We start from the raw sequence: 21,618 nt of genomic DNA, 5'->3' as shown, positions 1-21,618 counted from the left end.
GCTTCCAAATAGTTGAGAATCTGAGACGGAATCAGGTGGCTCTTTGCCAAATTCACCACCCAGCCTAGAGATTTCAGAGTATTTATCACCTTCTGCACTGCAGTGCAACAACCGTCCTCCGACTTTGTTCTGATGAGCCAGTCGTCCAAGTAAGGGTGCACCAGCACTCCCTTGCGCCATAATGCCACCGCAACCACCACCATTACCTTGGTGAATGTACGTGGCGCCGTAGCCAGCCCAAAAGGGAGAGCCTGAAACTGGAAATGCTGACCCAGCACCATAAACCTCAGAAAACGCTAGTGATCCAGGCGAATAAGGATATGTAGGTACGCCTCCATCAGATCCAAAGCAGCCAGAAACTCTCCCTTGCGCATTGCTGCAATTACTGATTGCACATTTACCTGTGCTTCAAGTACAGAATTGGGCGGAAAGTGCCTTCTTTCTTTGGAACTACAAAGTAAATGGAATATCGACCTTTGCCTCTTTTGCCCAGAGGAACCGGAATCACTACCCCTAACCTCTGCAAACTGTCTTAAGGTCTCCTGAACTGCCCGACATTTCTCCAATGACCCACAGGGGGAGACTAGAAACAGGTTGCAAATGGGCTGAGCAAATTCTAACATGTAACCTTCTCTTATTATGCTGAGGTCTCACTGATCCTGAGTGATCTTGGCCCACTCCCTGTAAAACCATGCTAGACAACCCCCCTTAAACAGGGAACGGCGGAGTGGACTGGCCTCGCCTCATTGTGAGGATTTAGCCCTGTAGCCCCAACTTCTGTGGAAGCTCTGAATGGCCTTCTACTGCCTTGAAAGGACTGCCCCTAGGACCGACTACGAGGAGTAAACTGCTTTTGCAAAGCTGGAGCTCCTCTCGCAGGACGAAGCCTCTGAACATCCTGAAAACATGACCAAGACTGAAAGAACCGTTTGCCCTTAGGTTTGTCCTCTGGCAACGTCTGCACCTTAATTTCACCCAGATCCTTCATCAATTGCTCCAGGTCCTCACCAAAATCTTCTTGAAGTGAATCTCCAGCTTTTGATCCTGCACATTATTCAACGCCATAGAACCTGTGACAGGGATAGTCGTCTTTTTTGTGAGCACTGACACTGCGGCATCTACCTCTGGGAGGGCAAATCAACGACTGTTCAGGCAAAGGGTAATGCTTCGCCATCGCTCTCCCCACTCTCAGTGTTGGGAGCTCCCCACTCCCGATCCACCAGTTTCTTCATTGACTTATAAAAGGGGAAGCCCTCGGACCTCTAAGCCCATCCAGGACTGGGACTGCTCCTTCCATGTCCGAGCCTTCTTAGGGAACCTTCAGCCCACGTTCCTGTAGAGCCAGAGGAATCAAAGGCCCTAAGTCCTCCCTCCGAAATAATCGGACCTCCTTGGGGTCATGCCTCTCATAACCCAGTGCTTCTTTTGGATCGTCCCCTGGAGCTAAGCCGGCCGTGTCCGGATCCCCCTGGTCCTGCGCTAACAAAAACCCTGAATCTCCAGGAGCGCCCTGACTGCTGAGCGAAATACGCTTCATGGAGTAGCAAAACAAAATCGGCTGAAAAAGGCCTGGGAGTACTGCTGTGAGGAGTCAGACACTGGTGGCTCTGAGGCAACATCCTCACCTACTCTGCCTTGCTCCACCCCGGAGCTAGCATGGATTGGGGAAACCCTCGAGGAAAATCCCCCTCCCCCCAATGCGGGCAGCACTGCATGGTAATCTAAAATGGCCACTGTTCCTGCGCCGATGGAGGAGGCGGCCTTGACCTGCTTGGTACCCTGGCGAGAGTAGAGAACCCGCAGGTCATTCTGTACGCCGTTGCAACCGTTTTGCCTGCACCGGTCCCTCCGACGGCCTGTCTCCACCCGACACACACGCAGCACAGAGACCCAAGAGGCTCAGGCGTGGCACACAGAGCTGTGCACCATCACAGTACATGGAAAACCCCCACGCTGACTTAAAAAAGAAAAGGAGAGGCTAAGAAAGCCATTCACTTCTTATTGCCACCTCTACTTAGGAGAGAGCTGTCGCTTACTTCAGCTCCTTGTTCCTTCGCTGAGAAATTATCTTTTTTTTTTTTTAATTAACTTTACTAAACACCAAAAAATTGGCTAAGCTTGGAAAACAGTGCTGTCCAGCGTTGCAGGTGGATCAGCCTGATGTAAAAAGAAAAGGCACACTAATAAAAACCAGCTGCCTTGAGCCTAAAGCCACCTGAGCAGCCTTGTGAAGGGGCGGGATCTAGACCACCAGATTTACACCCCATGGATCATGGACCAGGAGTACAAAAGGATCACCAACCCCCAGCTCGTCCACCTCAACCAGACAGGGAAGGATCCACCAGGACCCAAAAACCCCCTGGGAGGAAGGCTCATAAAACTAGAAAACTCTCCAGACTAGAACTGCAAGTTATGTACCATCCACCATCTGCTGGAGACAGAGAAATGCCGAAGAATTGCAGGTGGCATCAGGGGTTATGAAGCAGTGTTAGTGAAACTTTCTCTGTCTCCATCTGCTGGCAGGGATGCATAAACCGGGAGTCTGGATTGATCCAGGTACATTCAGGAAATGTGCATTTCAATGCTTAGTCAGGAGCTAGCTTTACCCCTTATTCAGTAAGGGGTAATAGCGCGTCCAAAATGCGCATCCAACCCCCCCAAACCTAATAGCGCCTGCAACATGCAAATGAATGTTGATGGCCCTATTAGGTATTCCCGCGCGATACAGAAAGTAAAACGTGCAGCCAAGCCGCACATTTTACTTTTAGAAATTAGCGCCTACCCAAAGGTAGGCACTATTTTCTCCGGGCACCGGGAAAGTGCACAGAAAAGCAGCTTTTCTGTGCACCCTCTGACTTAATATCATGGCGATATTAAGTCAGAGGTCCTGAAAGTTAAAAAAAGTAAAAAAAAATAGAAAAAAAATTTTTGAAATAGGCCCGGATGCTCAATTTTGCCGGCGTCCGGTTTCCGAACCCGTGGCTGTCAGCGGGCTCGAGAACAGACGCCGGCAAAATTGAGTGTCGGCTGTCAAACCCTCTAACAGCTGCCGCTCCTGTCAAAAAAGAGGCGCTAGGGACGTGCTAGTGTCCCTAGCGCTTCTTTTTACCGCCGGCCCTAATTTTAATAAATTAAAATACTGTATCGCGCGCACAGGAGAGTGGCCTGTGCGCGCGCCCGCTCTCCCGCGATTTTACTGTATCGGCCCGTTGGTAAGTATCCCATTAAGGCAACATTAGCTCCTGACGAAGCATTGAAACACGCATCGCATCAGGCGATTCTTCAATGAATAATACAAGATATGTTCCCCTATGCTTCGCTTCACTCTGATTATATGAAGGTTCTCATCCCATTTGTGAAAATTGGAGAAATTACTTACCTGATAATTTTGTTTTCCTTAGTGTAGACAGATGGACTCAGGACCAATGGGTTATGTGCTCCCCTGTTAGCAGATGGAGATGGAGTCAGGTTTCAAAGCTGACGTCACCCTAGATATATCCCTGCAGTGACCTCTGCCATTCACTATTCTCTTCAAAAGCCAATGTGGACTTACTATTGAAGAACTTGGTTAAAAAGTTGATTAAAATGCAATTAAAACTTGCTTAAAACTTGATTAAAAAACGGTGACCATAGCTGTCCTCAACCAGACCTAAGCGCTGAATCCCAGCAATATTACAGAAGTCCAGATCTAAGGATAGGGATATGGCTTACCCATAGTCTCTTTGGGAACGAGATTCATGTGCGATTCCTTGCCACTGTTTATAGGCAGCCATGGGCAGGATGCTGAGTCCATCTATCTACACTAAGAAAATCGAAATCATCAGGTAAGTAATTTCTCTATTTCCTAGCGTGTAGCTAGATGGACTCAGGACCAATGGGATGTACAAAAGCTACTCCCGAATGGGGCATGAAGCAGCCTGTGGTCCAGTTAGCACTGCCCTCGCAAAGGCTGCGTCCTCTCAGGCTTGGACGTCCATGCGGTAGAACCTGGAGAAGGTGTGCAAGGAAGACTACATCGCTGCTCGGCAAATGTCGACGGGAGACAGTAGCTTAGCTTCTGCCCAGGATACTGCCTGGATCCCAGTGGAATGAGCTTTAACCTGAAGGGGTAGAGGCTGCCCTCTGGCTCCCGTGATTACTTCCTTGACCCAGCAGGCTAAGGTAGCTCACGAAGCTGCTTCGCCTTGTTTCCTTCCAGCAAGAACAACAAACAAGTGATCCATCTTGTGAACCGGTTGTGTATGTTTTAGGTACCGTACTAACAGCCTACTGACGTTTAAGTGGCGTAGGAGGCAGTATTCTTCCAAGTCCTTGCACCTATCTAGGGACAGTAAGGAAATGGACTGGTTCAGGTGAAACTCCAAGATTATCTTTGGTAAGAAGGAAGAAACGGTTCAAAGCTGCAACGTTCCTGGAGTCAGTCGAAGGAAATGCTCCCGACATGACAGCGCCTGTAGTTCAGAGATGCCACGAGCCGAGCATATCGCCACCAAGAATACAGTCTTCAGCATTAGCAGGTGTAGGGACAGAGCAAAGAAGTCCAATACTAGGTTGAGGTTCCATAGTGGGACCGGCCACTTTAAGGGCTGTTGGAGGTGTTTAACTCCTTTTAGGAAACGGGCCAAGTCTGGATGTGTCATCAGGCGGGCTCCTTCACCTTGTCTCTGAAACAGGAGAGAGCCACCACCACAACCTTCAAGGCGTTGAGGGACAATCCTTTGTTTAGATTATCCTGTAAGAACTCCAGGATCATGGGGATCTTGATCAACAGAGGGGGCAACGTTCCTTGCACCAGGCCTCAAATACTCTCCAGATCCTCACGTATGCCAGGGATATTGAGAACTTCCACCCATGGAGCAAGGTGGCGATTATGGCCGCTGAATATCCACAATTCATCAGGTAAGCCCTCTCAAGGGCCAGACTGTAAGACAAAACAGAGTCGGGTCCTCATGAAGGATCAAACCTTGTTGGAGAAGGTCCTTGTGTGGGGGAGAGGCATAGGGGGCTCTCCACCAGAAGCTTCCGCATGTCTGTATACCACGGGGGCCACCAGAAGAACTAATCCTCTGTGGCATTCGATTTGCGAATGACCTTGCCCAGCAGAGGCCATGGAGGGAAGGCGTACAGTAAGACATCCTCTGGCCAGCTCTGAACCAGGGCATCGATCCCTTGGGAGCACTGATCTCTTCTGCGACTGAAGAATTGGGGCACCTTCGCATTGTGAGATGTGGCCTGCAGGGCAATGGAGGGGAGGCCCTAGCGATCTACTAGGAGCTGGAAGGTTGTGGTTGACAAAGTCCATTCCCCTGGATCCAGACTTTCCCTGCTGAGGAAGTCTGCTCTGATGTTGTCTTTTCCCGTGATGTGAGAGGCCGAAATCCCTTGTATATTTAACTCCACCCATTCCATAAGGGGGCTATCTCCAGAGACACTTGGTGGCTTTTGGTTCCTCCCTGGTGGTTGATGTAGGCTACTGTTGTTGCGTTGTCCGAAATCACACGGACTGCTTTACCCCTGAGCCTATGGCTGAACTGTAGACACGCTAATCTGACTGCTTGGGCTTCCAGGCAGTTTATGTTCCAGCGTGCTTCTTCCTTGGTCCATCGCCCCTGGGTTGTCAGTTCCTGACAGTGGACTTCCCACTCTCGAAGGCTTGCGTCCATCGTGAGGACTAGCCAGTTCAGTGGGGACAGGCTTATATCCTTGCTTAGGTGCACTTCCTGTAGCCACCACTGGAGCAGAGAACATACTTCCATCGGTAGGTGGAGGCAAATCAAGTAGTCTTGAGACAGTGGGTTCCAAAGTGACAGCAGGGAGTGTTGGAGTGGTTGCATGTGTGCCCTCGCTCACCGTACTACCGCCAGGGTTGACACCATCAAGCCAAAGACCTGGAGATAGCTCCACACCCTGGGGCGCATTGTGTTAAGAACATAAGAACATGCCATACTGGGTCAGACCAAGGGTCCATCAAGCCCAGCATCCTGTTTCCAACAGTGGCCAATCCAGGCCATAAGAACCTGGCATGTGCCCAAAAGCTAAGTCTATTCCATGTTACCGTTGCACTTGGCACATGTTTCCTTATCCTCGAGGGAGGGAGGAAAACCCTGTCCTGCTTGGTGTTGAACCGGACTCCCAGGTACTCTAAGGACTGGGAGGGCTCGAGACTGCTCTTGTCCATGTTCACTATCCAACAGAGTTCCTGAAGCAGGGACCTGACCCTGCTGGTCACCTGAAGACTCTCTTCCAACGACTTCACCTGGATCAGCCAATCGTCTAAGTAAGGGTGTACCAGGATCCCTTCTTTCCTCAGTGCCACTGCTACAACCACTATAATTTTGGAGAACGTTCAGGGGGGCAATTGCCAGGCCGAAGGGCAATGCCCAGAACTGATAATGGCGGCCGAGTACCGCAAAGCATAGAAAACGCTGATGGTCTTGATGGATTGGGATATGAAAGTAGGTCTCCGAGAGATCCAGGGATGTTAAGAACTCTCCCGGTTGTACGGCCATTTTGACAGAGCAAAGAGTTTTCATGCGGAAGTGGATTACCCACAGATGACGAATGATGCTCTTGAGATGCAGGATGGGGTGAAATTAATCCTCCAATCAATCAATCAAATCAGCATCGGGAAATAGCAAGAGGATTTCCGAAGAATCACCAAGATGGGACTCCTCTTTGGTTCCGACAAAGGATCCGTGCCGGAAACTCCCAGAGTCTTCAGGGTCTGGGTGACCAGGGCTGGCAATTCATCTCTGTGGAAAAACCATATTATGGTCCGGTATGGCTCCAGACCTGGAGGGATTTCCCCGTCCTCAAATGAGTTTGCATCCCCATCGTCATCCGTGGTGTCTGGGTCTCTGGTGAGGTGAGGCATGTCCCATGGTATGCTGATAGGGCTGGGGGGATGAGGCCCTCCCAGCTGGGGCTCAGACTGGGCAGGGGCAGCAGCTGACTGCACCTGAACAAAGGCTTGAAGGCCCTGAAAGAATTCCAACCAAGAAAAGGTTGCCGGATCCATACCTCCTGAGGACGCAGCCCCAGGATTGCTTAGATCCAGGGCGCTATCAAATGAGGTCGTGGCTGACCCCATCCTCCGACTGGGAGGGGCTGGACTTGGGCTGAGAGTCCAGCCCTCCCTGGGCTTCCTCACAGTGCTGACACAGGATGGATTCTAGGTCAGACTGTGCAGCCCTAACATGGCAGGCGGCACAAAGGGAGTGGCGCGTGTGCTTCTTAGATGCCGGAGCCATAGTTACTGCCGCTTGTGCGTTCAGCTGGTTAGCACCTGAACTCAAGCGTCTGGTTGTGCGGAGTTATGCGCACACCTCCGGGTGCGTTAGGCGGACAGGAATGCGCGTGATAGGCGCACAGCAGTGCATGTCACTATGCACGCAGTAGGAACGCTGGAGTGCGCAGACCTATGCACGTTAGGCACACAACGGGGTTGGCCTGCATCGTGCGTACCGATGGAAGGTGGGGGAAGATGGAGCCTACCACGTGGAATGACCACCGAGCCTGAAGCAGGGCCTAGCCCATTGGGGGGAGGGGGGCAATCAACCCGCTCATAAATCCCCTTCCCTTGTCGCAAGAGGATTGAGACCATCGTTGGTACGGCTTGCCAAGCAAGGAGACCGGAGGGAGACTTACCGAAGCCCTATACGTCTCTGAATCGGAGAAGCTGCTCTTTCCTTACCTGGGCTCAGCGCTTAACGGCTGAGTATAGAGACGGTCTCCAGCTGCAGGGGGAGAGAGCTTTGGCCGTCACCCCCATGCTTGGCTTCCTGCACCCGCTGCCTTTCAGCTGCTTCGGCAGCAAAGTCCATGCTAGAAAGCGGCTACTGGACTAAGGCACACTTCCGAAGGATCTCGGAAATTGCCTCAGGAATTCTCAACTGGGGGAGGGACCTTTAGGTATCACCACAGGACAACGGGGCTTGATCTTTCTCCAATTTAAAGGTGGAAATTTGAAGGTAAATTTTCCTCTTCCATAGAGTACTGTGTTCCCGATAGGTGAGACACAATCCGCATCTGCTAGGATAGATACTGAATGGCTGAGGTCACTGCAGTGGTGTATCTAAGGCGATGAGGAAACAACAAGAAATAGATGCCCAAAAGAAAGTCTTTGCCAAATCTTTAATAGGTGGAGACTATCCATGTTGCTCTGCAGAAACCGTATGCGGAACCATTAAGTGAATGGAACCGACAGATGCTTAAGCACTATTCACTTCATATAAGATATGCTCATACTGCAGATGACAATTTGAATTTCATTGTGACTCTCTCAGAGAGTTCAAATTCAAGCCCCTGAGGCAGCCTCTGGAATGTGGCGAAACTCGGCCTGAGTCGGGCAATTTTAATCAACATTTTACGTCTCCACCTATTAAAGATTTGGCAAAGACTTTCTTTTGGGCATCTATTTCTTGTTGTTTCCTCATGGCTTTGTTAGATCGCCTGCCTTGCTGCTTTTTGGGTCCGTATCTAAGGCGATGTCAGCTTTGAAACCTGACTCCGTCTCCATCTGCTAGCAGGGGAGCACATAAGCCATTGGTCCTGAGTCCATCTGGCTACACGCTAGGAAATGGTGGGCTTTTTCTTTTACATACTTTATGCCACCTCCATCTTTGGGTTCACTTTGAGTCTAACTGTACTGCTATCATAACACTTCATTGGCACTTGTTAAATGTACGCTCGCTTTATGTTTTAGTTGTGATCTGCCTAGAACAACAAAAGTTGCATTGGGTGGAATACAATTGATAAATTAAAAAAAAAGTGTCTCAAGTCACTATAACGGGCACTACCTGCCTTGTATTCACTGAAATTTATTAGCAGAACAGGATCCTGAATGATCTCACAGAGAATATTACCTGAACAGCTCATGATGTGTGGGATGGTGGTGTAGCTACTACCAAAGACAGAGTGAATAAACGGGTGTGCGTTCCAGGGATTCACTACCATCACAGCACAGAACAGATATAGCATTTAATTACTGCAAAGCACCATGGTGGTTAAACCTCTCTTTTTAAGGCTGAGCTAAAGAACACATCTGAAAATAACTAAATCTAAGCAAGTTTACAGCTGCAAATATTTGTGTGTTAGAATGTGATTTTACTTGTCCGTGCTCATTACAGGGCTCATGGAGGTGGTGTACGCAAGTTTCCATTAACCAAGCTGAAAACTGAATGTAAATTCTAATTGGTAACGTGGGATTGTCTCTGCAGCCCTTACTCTACACTAAGGCTGCAATGCTTGGCCACTTTCTCCAGTCCCATATATGCCATTCATGAAATGAATCTGGCCATCCGTTCTCTCTTCCATACACTTTTGGCTGAAGCTAGGCTGCCAATCACTGCTGCAGCAGGAAACACAAATGACGGTTAGGCATTCCAAAAATGAATGGAAGATTGAAATACAGATAAAACTGTGAAAACCTGTTCATACGCATTCCATAGAAACCTACTAATGGCCAAAACATCCTTGCAGAAAAGAAGGTCTTTTTCTTTTGAGGGCTTCTCATGTAAGTCCCAGGAGGGCGCAATTGCTTTGAATGTACATACATAGCTAATCTTCTGATTATTATTAGTCTGGACTGTCCCTAACAATCCTTTCCATGTGTTACACATCTCCTTAGAGAGTCTGCAAGGCTTTGAAGTGCAATTGTGCCAGCAGTATTTGTTTTCCTGTCCCGCTCCTTAGTGCCCCCTCTCAGGATACCCTACCCAGGCGTTCTCAGGCAGTGCTTGGGGAGGCAGAGCTGAGGGCCTGGAGGGAGGAAGGATCAGGGTGAAGGCTGTGCATTAAGCCCCATGGCTGTCCGCCAATAAAAATATAGCACAGAAGACGAGAGTTCCTTAAAGCAGCACTACTCTGTTTCCCAAACAGGAACAGGAATCTTTCTTGGCTCTCTTCCTCACTTTGGTCATTTTTAATCCTAGCATATTTATATTCTCCAAAGCTAGTTTATTTTTATTTTTTTTTGTTTCAACAGTTTTTAATCAAGAAATGTATTCAAACATGAATTAATGTTTTTTTTCATACAGCTCCATCACTGCTCTCTACATTAATGGTGGGGGTGGAAGGGAAATAGAACCAAGAGCTAAGAGAAACAGATAAGTATGAGAGAAAAAAATGTGTGAGGCTTGCTGGGCAGACTGGATGGGCCGTTTGGTCTTCTTCTGCCGTCATTTCTATGTTTCTATGTTTGATAAGCTGTACCTAGCTCTGAGTACTTTGGTAGTAGAGTATAACAAATCCTAGTTACAGACAAATATCAACAAAGCAGGTTTATATAGCACTGCAAATCATAGCACTAAAGTCTTACTCTACATAATTCCTCTCTTTAAAGGTTGGAAGGCTCTCTGTAGATTCTAATCAAATTCACTGCTAGTACTGTAATGATGAAAAGCTCATAGCCACTCATATGACAAGACTAGTGCATAGCCCGGCTCCAATCCATTGCAACTTATCTATGAAAACCTGAAACATTTGATGATATTCCTTGTTTTTTCTTACAACAGGTTCTATCATTTTTATTTTCTATTTTTTTTTTGTCAGTTGATATAAAGTTTGTCTTGTTGATTTTATGTTTTATAGTTTGTTTTTAGTCTATTTTATTTCTGATTGTCATTTTATTGATTATGAGTGTTATTTTGGAAACTGCCTAGAAATGTTGATAGATGGTTTTAAATTTTTAATAAAAGAAAAATAAATGAAAAGCATTTTCATGCACTCTCTAGGTTTCTTTTTTTATTAAAAATAAACTTTTCTAATACTCTGGTATTAGCTAGTAATAAATTTTGGTTGGTCTTGACATCTGCATATTATCATAAAGCAACACAATCACCCCTAGTTTGAATGATGGTAAGAGGAGTGAACTTTTATGTTAATAAGAAACTGTTTTATATCTTGAGGGCACCAACCAACACTAAACTTTATGGTGCATAGCTATATCTCTTATTAGCGTAATACATTACTGTAATTTCTGCAATATCCATTTCTCCATAAAAGAATACCTCACATACAATAAAACCAACCATCCTATTGGCTGAGGCTTCTGCTCTCATTTTAACAACAAACATGTAATTGCTATTTGCATGGAACAAAGGACAGTTTCCCGTTTTTCTAAAATCACTTGTATAGACACGGCACCTCTGCGACATCCCCGATCGCATAAATGTTAGGAATGGACGTTTCTTCAAAAGAATTCACAATTATCTTCCCTGTATCTGGATTCACTTTTACTCCAGCATTCTCCAAATTCAGAGATTTGATTTCCGGTGCTCGGCCTGCAAGAAAAGAAAAAAAGAGAAAGATATAAGGTATGTCAATTGGACATAAGGGAAAAAAAAAAAGCCCAGAATCTCGAGGCATATCACCTGACAGCAATGAAGCAGGTAGCTTGAGCAGGTCTATGACAAATGTTTCCATTAAATCTGCCAAAAATGCTTCAGTTCAATCTCTCGTCAACATCTCTATTTCTAACCACAATTAATAAACTCATCCATGTTAGGTGACTTTGGGGCACTATTTAAAAAAAAAAAAAAAAATCCCACTTCAAGAAGAGGAGCCACAAAGTTGAATTACATATATTTTAGTTTATATATCAACTAGAACTTGACTTTTTTTTTTTTTTGTTACTTTTACAAGCAGTTAAGGTGGGTGCTCTCTAATGAGTTGGTAATCTGATGACTATGACTCCATAAGTATTTCTACACTACCTTTCCCATTTTAGCTGAGGATGGTTTACAATTTTCAGTTGTAAGTAACTGCCCGAAATAGGTTATAATCTAAGGGATAGATTTTCAAAGCACTGGGGGGGGGGGGGGAGGGGGCAAATTTTGGTAAAGTACGCGCCGCGATGCAATCAGGCCTTCTCCAGTTCCCACCCCCCTAGATACACTTCCTCCCTCTTCCCCTCTCCACCCTACCCCCTAAACCTACCTTTCCCTAAATGTTTTATTTTATTACTTATTGCTCCTCCGTAGCAGACTGGTAAAGCGGCTAATGGCTACTGTCCCAGCTGGCCTCCGTCCTGCCCCGCCCCCTTTTCAGGGCCTGGCACTTGTGCGCGTATCGGGACTTACAGGCGTGAGCGGGCCCTTTTGGAAATGCGCACGCAGGGCCCGGCCACGCATGTAATCCCCGATTTTTACGTGCGTGGCCCTTTGAAAATTCATCCATAAGTGGGTACCTGAGGCAAAGGAAGATAAAGTGAGATACCCAGGGTCACAAGGAATGTCAATGGGAAAATCAGGATTTGATTCCTGGTTTTTAGCCTATCGCTCTATTAGGCCACACCTCTTCCATAAAGGATTATAAAATAGGGTCCAGCCCCAAGATTAACAGGCGTGATATGGAATGGGATCAGATACATCCAAAGCAGATATGATGAGGTCACAGATGGACAGGCTTCTACTACAGAGGTGACCCCAGTTAACTATGGATAGTCACTGAAGGCTTATAATAAGGAAGAGAATCATAAGATAATTTGGATAATAATTACATTGAGAAATGTGGAAGGAAGGCAAAACGATTACCGGCATGGTTAAAAGGTAAGATGAAAGAGGCTATTTTAGGCAAAAACACATCCTTCAAAAACTGGAAGAAGGATCCATCTGAAGAAAATAGGAAAAAGCATACGCATTATTAAGTTAAGTATAAAACACTGATAAGACAGGCGAAGAGAGAATTTGAAATGAAGTTGGCCTTAGAGGCAAAAACTCATAATAAAAACTTTAAAAAATATATCTGAAGCAAGAAACTTGTGAGAGAGCCGGTTGGACCGTTAGATGACCGAGGGGTTAAAGAGGCTCTTAAGGAAGATAAGGCCATTGCAGAAAGTCTAAATTAATTCTTTGCTTCCGTGATTACTAATGAGGATGTTGGGGGAGATACCAGTTCCGGAGATGGTTTTCAAGGGTGATGAGTCAGATGAACTGAACAAAATCACTGTGAACCTGGAAGATGTAGTAGGTCAGATTGACAAACTAAAGAGTAGCAAATCACCTGGACTGGATGGTATGCATCCTAGGGTACTGAAGGAACTCAAAAAATGAAATTTCTGATCTATAAGTTAAAATTTGTAACCTATCATTAAAATCATCCATTGTACCTGAAGACTGGAGGGTGGCCAATGTAACACCAATATTAAAAAAGGGCTCCAGGGGCGATCCGGGAAACTATAGACTAGTGAGCTTGACTTCAGTGCCAGGAAAAATAGTGGAAACTATTCTGAAGATCAAAATCGTAGAGCATATAGAAAGACATGGTTTAATGGAATACAGTCAACATGGATTTATCCAAGGGAAGTCTTGCCTAACAAATCTGCTTCATTTTTTTTGAAGGGGTTAATAAACATGTGGATAAAGGTAAACCAGTAGATGTAGTGTATTTGGATTTTCAGAAAGCGTTTGACAAAGTCCCTCATAAGAGGCTTCTAAGAAAACTAAAAAGTCATGAGATAGGAGGCGATGTCCTTTCGTGGATTACAAACTGGTTAAAAGACAGGAAACAGAGAATAGGATTAAATGGTCAATTTTCTCAGTGGAAAAGGGTAAACAGTGGAGTGCCTCAGGGATCTGTACTTGGACTGGTGCTTTTCAATATATATATAAATGATCTGGAAAGGAATACCACGAGTGAGGTTATCAAATTTGCGGATGATATAAAATTATTCAGAGTAGTTAATTCACAAGCGGATTATGATACATTACAGGAGGACCTTGCAAGACTGGAAGATTGGGCATCCAAATGGCAGTTAAAATTTAATGTGGACACGTGCAAGGAGTTGCATATAGGGAAAAATAACCCTTGCTGTAGTGACACGATTTTAGGTTCCATATTAGGAGCTACCATCCAGGAAACAAATTTAGGCATCATAGTGGATAATACTCTGAAATCATTGTCTCAGTGTGCTGCAGCAGTCAAAAAAGCAAACAATGTTAGGAATTATTAGGAAGGGAATGGTGAATAAAATAGAATGTGTCATAATGTCTCTGTATCGCTCCATGGTGAGACCACACCTTGAATACTGTGTACAATTCTGGTCGTCACTTCTCAAAAAAGATATAGTTGCGATGGAGGAGGGTACAGGGAAGGGCAACCAAAATAAAGGGGATGGAACAGCTCCCCTATGAGGAAAGGCTGAAGAGGTTAGGGCTGTTCAGCTTGGAGAAGAGACGGCTGAGGGGGGATATGATAGAGGTCTTTAAAATCATGAAAGGTCTTGAATTAGTAGATGTGAATCAGTTATTTACATTTTTGGATAATAGAAGGACTAGGGGGCACTCCATGAAGTTAGCAAGTAGCACATTTAAGATTAATCGGAGAAAGTTCTTTTTCACTCAACGCACAATTAAGCTCTGGAATTTGTTGCCAGAGAATGTGGTTAGTGCAGTTAGTGTAGCTGGGCTTAAAAAAGGTTTGGATAAATTCTTGGAGGAGAGGTCCATGAACTGCTATTAATCAAGATGACTTAGGGAATGGCCTCTGCTATTACTGCATCAGTAGCATGGGATCTTCTTGGTGATTGGGTACTTGCCAGGTTCTTGTGGCCTGGTTTGGCCTCTGTTGGAAACAGGGTGCTGGGCTTGATGGACCCTTGGGTCTGATCCAGCATGGCAATTTCTTATGTTCCCATGCTATACACTGAGCTGCAAACAAAGAAGCTCTTAGTCATATTTTGTATTTAACACTGCAATTATCACCTTTGAACCGATCTGAAACATATGATGAAAAGGCATAACAGGTTTAAAATCTGGGATAAACATATTTCAAGTAAAAAAAAAAGCCCTGGGTTTTTTTTTTCATTTATCTTGTTTTAATTTTATTTGACCATATGTATTGCATTATTATGGCAATATTAGGACTGGGGTGTGTTAGGGGGTGTGGGGGGTTGTGTGTCCTCTGTGTTGATACTCCACCCTGACCAGAGCACGACAGCCAGGAAGATCTAAATTAAAAATTGTTAATTTGCGACAGATTTCAGGATGGAATAGCATTTTTTCTTCTTTGGTGATGGTGGTGAGGGGGCATCACATTTACTTGGGGTAACGCTTCTTACCATTGTTCGAGTGTTCTGTACTAGTTAATGCACCTGACTGACTGTGTCATGTTTGTTTGAAGTCCAGTGCAGTTTTGTATGTTACCCATATGCTCAATAAACATATTTCAAGTAAAATCTGGGGTATACTGTTCTCCAAGCAAATTTTGTTTCCTAGTGAACCAAGCGCTCACAAAACGTATTGGACTGAAGCACTGGAAAGCAAAGGCTAAGATTTATTCACAAAGCAGGCACAGCACAGGCAGCAGCGGTGATGCAGACCTCCCATGCTGCTCTACTAAGATGCTTCAATACCCTGCTATGGAGGGAGGGGGATTATGGCTCCATGTCTAGGCAATCTTTGGCTAGTGAAATTGCCAACAAAGGTGCTGTCAGGTTCTACATTTCTATGTAAGTAGGGTTTTTGTTTTTTTTTTTCCTCAATAGGAATGACTTTTGGTCACTACTAGCCTGAGACAGATCTGAAGCAGTGACCTGCACGTAAATACTCTGGAGACTTGTGCCAAACTCCTGAAATATAGGAAAATTGGTTCGTACCTGCTAATTTTCGTTCCTGTAGTACCACAGATCGGTCCAGACTCCTGAGTTTTGTACCCCTGGCTAGCAGATGGAAACAGAGACAGTTTTACTGTCACTGCTATATAATCAAATGTGTCACCTGCAGTCCCTGAGTATCGACCTGTATCTAAGCCAAGATGTAAAAACCTACAAAATTTAACAGCCCACCCTCTCCGCAACAAACAGGTGGGTGGGGACACTGTAACATACTAGAAAAACTATCCCAGAATATAAGTAGAAAAACGAGAACAGCATAGAGAACTGGTAACCACTCTGCATTATAGACAAACCACCAGAATGTGCGGCCAACTATTCCCTCCCTTCCCCCCATGGAAGGGTCTCTAGAGTGATCTGTGCTACTACAGGAATGAAAATTAGCAGACAAGAACCAAATTTTCCTTTCCAGTTTGTACCCAGATCAGTGCAGACTCCTGGAATGTACTGAATCCCACTAAACCGGGTGGGACCAGGAGAGTCCCGCTCGCACCAAAGCACACAGAAGTTGGAGCCTCGACAGTTAATATTAATATTATTACAGTTTATATTAATATTATTACCATTTCCATCTGCTAGCAGGGGTACAAACTCCAGAAATCTGGAGTGATCTGGGTATGTAGTGGAACTGGTCCCATGATTTTACAGTTCAGCTTTTTTTTTTTTTTTTTTGATGGGAGAGGGCAATTTTCCGCATAGGTTGCTTAGCTGCAAGGCATGCGGGTACTTTTAGCCTGAAGATTTGCAGATCATCTGAAAGAGAAATTATCTGGATCGTTTCACATTGTAACTTGCCAGAAGGAAGGTGCCCATGTGCAGGTGTGGGGGTAAATAGTGCACACGTTTTTGTGCGCTCTGCTTACACACACACACACACACACACTCCCCCCTCCCCCTATCGTAGGAATGAATGCCTCTTTCTCATCCGGACAGAAGAACTGGCCCTGTACAAGCCCACATGGACTTTCAGCTGGGCAGAAGAGGAGAGCAATTTTCATCCAGGCCGACTCACTGAGGAAAATGGCTTTGAAGATTGCCCTGGTTACATCCCTTGCGTGATCAATATTATAATTTCTAATATTCATATTGTCTAGATTCCAAGGTGTTTGGATTATTTTCTGCAGATTTTTTTCTTTCCTTTCCAGAACTGAAAAGCCATTCAAAAGAAAAAGTGAACATTTTAAGAAGTGGTGTGGAAAGCCTCTTGCACCTGAAGCTCTCACAAATCTCATTTTCAGAAATCTGACTGGACTCACATTTGCTTTGTTTCTGAGCTGTGCACTGTAAATCGATGGAGGACTGTCTGTATAGATTTTGCTATTGTTGTAATTCCATCAATGGCTTAATGAAAATTAAATTAAAAAAAAAGACAAATCTTCTTTCCTGTTGAATGCAATGAACAAAACCATACAGCAAACACAAACAGAATATTTAAAGGGGGCAGGGAAGAGTTCACATGAAACAAGCATCCCGGCTGCCTACAACAAGGACTGCACCAGTTCCAGTGTCTGGCGTCTATAAGAAGGTGGTAACGAAAAGGATCTGAAGTCAAGTATTCTTTAGTCCAAAGCTGTCTGTCCATCTCATCAGTCTAGACAAGAACTTGCTTCGCTCTGCCGGCATAGACGTGCTTTTTGATGTTGAGGCAGAACGGGAATAAAATATGGATAAAGTTTGCATGGCAGAAAGTAAGTCATTTGGGGTTCGTGTTGAATAGTTTCTTAGAAAGGCAGAGCTGGTTTTGTCAGTGCAAAATCAATGATATAAACAGGATTCAATGCTTTCCACAATACTTCAGCGGGACCCCCCTGTCCCCAGCCATGCCACATCTGAATGCCTGTGTAAGGACTCTGTGTTCTGAGCCATCACTTCCCTCTGGAAGCAGGGACTGGAGATGTCGGCACTCGGCTATCCGTCTTGTCTTTCTTCTCATCAACCTCATGGGATAGGGATCTGCTGGTCCTGCACTGCTCCCTACCACCCCCCCCCCCCCCCCACCCTGATGCTATCAGGCAAGAAAAATAAAAAGCCTCCAGGAGTTTTTCTTGGCTCGGATGTGAAACAGCTTCCCGTTGCTCTAGCTCTCTGTGTAGGGGCACAGGCTGGGTACTCTACAAATGGTCAGCGGATGAGGGTTTCCTAGTGTCCCCTCTTTCCTGCCCCGTATGGCATAAAATACAAGCTTAGCATGCGAAGGCATTAACGAAGCTCCTGGACTTAGAAGCTAGTTAGTGGGCCTGCAGGAAAACAACAGCTGCACCGGTCTCCAAGTGTTCAGCTCCAGTTCATGTCCACCTGCAAACTGTCTGCGTGAGAACACTCTACATACGGACTGCAGAGAAACAAGGTTAGCCCCTCGGCCCCTTCACACCTCAAATGATTAATCAAATATTTACTGGCTGCTGGCCACAATTCCTAGGGATATGCGAGCACGGATTGCAGCCAGTAATCAGAAGGTTCCAGCTAATTTATTAGGACCTGTAGCAGCCTTTGACCATGGAGATTTGCCGATGTGCACCTCTGAATTTTGCAGACTCGAGGCCCCCAGAGATAAATGCTAAGTATTATGCATATGATACCAAGCCATATCATAAGGGAACACAATCTGTTGTCGGGGCTCTACCCACTACACAGCACTGCCTTTAATGTGCACTTGGGGCCAAGCTACAACTGGTTAAACACCCGAGTGACTTTCTTCACTTAGGGATGTAACTGGCACATTTGCAGACAGGAAATCCTCTACACTAGCAAGTTTCCCAGTCTATTATCTGAGACACCTGGTGTGGGTGTGTTGATACAGAGAAAAACAATGAATCATACCCCAACTGCACATCAATTAACCAGTTTTAACTGTTCTGTGTTTAATCTTTCGGGTGGAGTGCAAAAAAAAAAAAAAAAAGTGAGTACTGACAAAAATGACTTTGGTTTTCAGGATATTGTTGCAACCCATCACAATGAATCTCTTATTTTTCTCCTGGTTTGAAAACAAGAGGTTTGGCATGTTTTGGTGAAAGTGAATAATAAACCATTCCTCTCATTTACATGCAGCTAGTTAATGAGATGAAATGTGCTGTCCTGTCATGTTGAGATCTGCATGTATAGAGAAAGGTTCATTTACATGATAGAGAGTAGCGTAAAATGATTTGCATGAACCTGTGGCTTTAAGGACTTACACTACGACCATGCAGTTTGTCCTTAACATAAATGTAAAATGTGCAAAAGGTCTTGGCCCTAACCCAAAAAGGGCCAAGGGAAATCCAGCGATGTCTGCTTCGGCAAGTTCAGTTGGCTTGTACGCTGCTCTTCAGTGCTGCAGACTTCCCATAGTGCCCTCCCATAGCCATGTTCATAGCCCAGCTCTGGAAACATTTCTCCAGGGCCAGCCTGGTGACTCGGAGGTACTGCTGCAAGCTGCCATGCAGAGGATCTGGGTTCCTTTCCTGGGGATGCTGCAAATAGCGCTCAGAGTCACTCAGCAGGAGGGGGGTCTCAGCTATTGCTCCATGGTGACGCTTACTGGCCATTCTCAGGGTGTGGACGTAGCAGCTCTCGTAGGAGCTGCAGTCTGTGGTCTCTGACCAAAGAACATCATGGCAAAGGCTAGGCTGGACAACCCCCTACCCCCCCGGCTCATTTTCAATGAAGGTTCAGGGAGCTGTAACCAATACAAGCTGGTTCTGATTGAACTAGAACCCCAAAAAACTGCTTTTGTCACCCTCCTATACTGCACCTTGTACAGTTTTCTTTTCCACTGTCAGATGTATGTATTTTCTTCTAATGACAAAAACAATAGTAACGGTTTGATGCTACAGATAGGAATGCTTATGAAGGATCTGTGGCTATGTTCACACAATCACATTTGTATATAGAGCATCATACGAAGCAAGCCTAGTAAAAAAAAAACCAACCTTCATTTGCTTTTCAATAATCATATGGTCATAGTTCATAAATCCAAAAAAATTTCAAAAGTGATGCGATGGGCAGTTTATACAGAAAAGTGAAGGCTGAAAAAGATTATGATGTGATCCATGGAATTTCCCTGAAAGACCCCCCCCGATGCAGATGGAATTTTGAAACACAGCCCGTTGTCAGGGTGAGAAATGTGAAGATCTGTGGGATGTCTGACTGAGATAAGTCATTTTCATTACATTATGAATATATACATACCTAAAAAAAAGTTACCTGGATTTATGAACTATGATCATATGATTACTGCGAGGCAAATGAAGGATTTTATCAGGAGTGCCTAGAATGATGTCATTAATTGTGTGAACATAAGAAGGCTTATGAAGGAACTGGGGTTATCTATAGCATGTTTGCTCCTTCAATGTGACACAGTGATTTTTTTTTTTTTTGGAACTGTTAAGATGCTGTCAGTAAAAGAAAAAATAAATACACCTATGGCTTGATTAAATGTTTTACCCTATGGCCCAGAATGAGAGAAAGCTCTAGTTAAATCAAACTTTGTACAGCTGCCGTGCATGTAAAAAAGTGACAGGTTAGTAAGCTAAGCAGATCTATCCTTGAAACCATAGCAAAGAGAAGTAAACAAGGTGACATTTTCACTATGTCCTCAGAGAGAATTCAAAAGAAACCCAGCAGAAAACAGGTGATTGTGCAATCCAGATTTCTTGAATAGCGAGTTTAGCATGTCTTCTTTCTGAAAGGGAGGCACACCTTGCTAGCAAAGCTTACATATGGCAGTCTCTGTGACCCAGTCCACATGCTAGCAACTTGCAGGCAAAGTGAGGAAAGCTCATGTCTAAACCAGTGTCAGGAGAGTGGAGATCACCTATCATCTGACAAGGGGAAGGGGTGACAATCGGCCACTCTATATGCATTTTCCAGCAGGCAAGTTAGAGCAGTGCAGTACCGCCAGCCTTGCACTGCAGCACAGCATGGTGTCTCTTCCAGATAATGCAACGCCATACATCTCAGAGCGAGGACAAAAACCGCTGCATTAACCATAGGTAGGAGACAAGCATAAGAGAGAAATGGTTACTTAACCAAGGAGAGCGCAATAATGAGCCTCCCTCTTGGTACTGCCAGCTGATTTGCAAGGGGAAACTCCTAGGGACATTTCCTTTTATGGATCTGGGAAACATGTGGAACGGGGGGGCCCTTTTGACTGAACTAAAGGTAATTATGCAAGATTTGATTATGGAATCTCTAGGCATAACTTCCTTCTGCTGACCTACCTCCGCCTTTTTTCCACTGGGTAAAAGTGTGCATGTCTTTAAGACTTAATTTAGAGTTTTCACAGAGAAGAACAGACATAGGAAATCATAAACAGAAGTCAAGGCGACTGGTATGGAGAGAGTATAATCAAGAAGCCACCCCCTCAAACATTACTGGACTCTCTCACAGACACCCAAATATAGAAACGAGAGAGTAACCTAGACCTCAACTAGGGCTGCTGGTGAATTCGACACACAATACCAAAAGCAACCCCATTTTGTTAAACTTTCCGGCTTGGGCACCCTCCAAGTAAGACAGAAGACTCTTGCACATACCGATTGCCCACATTACTGTATCAAAGGTATCCATCTCTTCATCACCCGTCTCAACCTTTGTCCAGGTAACTCGCAGTTGGCCGCTCTCTATTTTTTCCACTTTGGTTGGTGTGCACTTCCATAAAAACTCTGTCCCGTGAGATTCCATATAATCTGCCACCAAGGCTGCCATTTGCTACAAAGTAAATGCAAAAAAAGTGAAAACAATGGCCTATACTTCCATGTTACATTTATTTTTATTTATTTATTTAATTTAAAGCTTTTATATTCAGACATTCGCTTGCACATCATATCGGTTTACATGGAAGGTATCAGATTACATGGAACATGAATAAAATAACGTTAAAAGGTTTACATGGAACAGGTTGTAGGATAACCTGAATAACGTAAATCAGTCAGCACCGACCTTTCAGCTTTCATGGATCTTTCTTTCTTAAGAAAAAGCAGAGAAGGCAGGACTGCACATTTAAAAGAAGGTCGTAGTTTCCGGAAATA

The 21,618-nt window shown here is 45.0% G+C and overlaps 1 protein-coding gene across 2 annotated transcripts in view; it reads right to left on the bottom strand.

The window, feature by feature from the left end:
• The window catches only part of TXNRD2 (thioredoxin reductase 2), a 110,044-nt gene that overhangs the window by 29,058 nt on the left and 59,368 nt on the right, over positions 1-21,618 (bottom strand). For both annotated transcript variants that reach the window (XM_029572008.1, XM_029572007.1), the window contains exons 11-12: positions 21,124-21,298; positions 11,146-11,282 (exon numbers count right to left, since the gene is read on the bottom strand). In XM_029572008.1, the coding sequence (XP_029427868.1) occupies positions 11,146-11,282; positions 21,124-21,298 (312 nt within the window). The remainder of the gene's footprint in view (positions 1-11,145; positions 11,283-21,123; positions 21,299-21,618) is intronic.

The sequence above is a fragment of the Rhinatrema bivittatum genome, chromosome 11 (genome assembly GCF_901001135.1).
Source record: "Rhinatrema bivittatum chromosome 11, aRhiBiv1.1, whole genome shotgun sequence".
Classification (NCBI taxonomy): Eukaryota; Metazoa; Chordata; class Amphibia; order Gymnophiona; family Rhinatrematidae; genus Rhinatrema; species Rhinatrema bivittatum.
The sequence above is the reverse complement of the archived record's forward strand: the minus strand, read 5'-3'. Positions and strand labels throughout refer to the sequence as shown.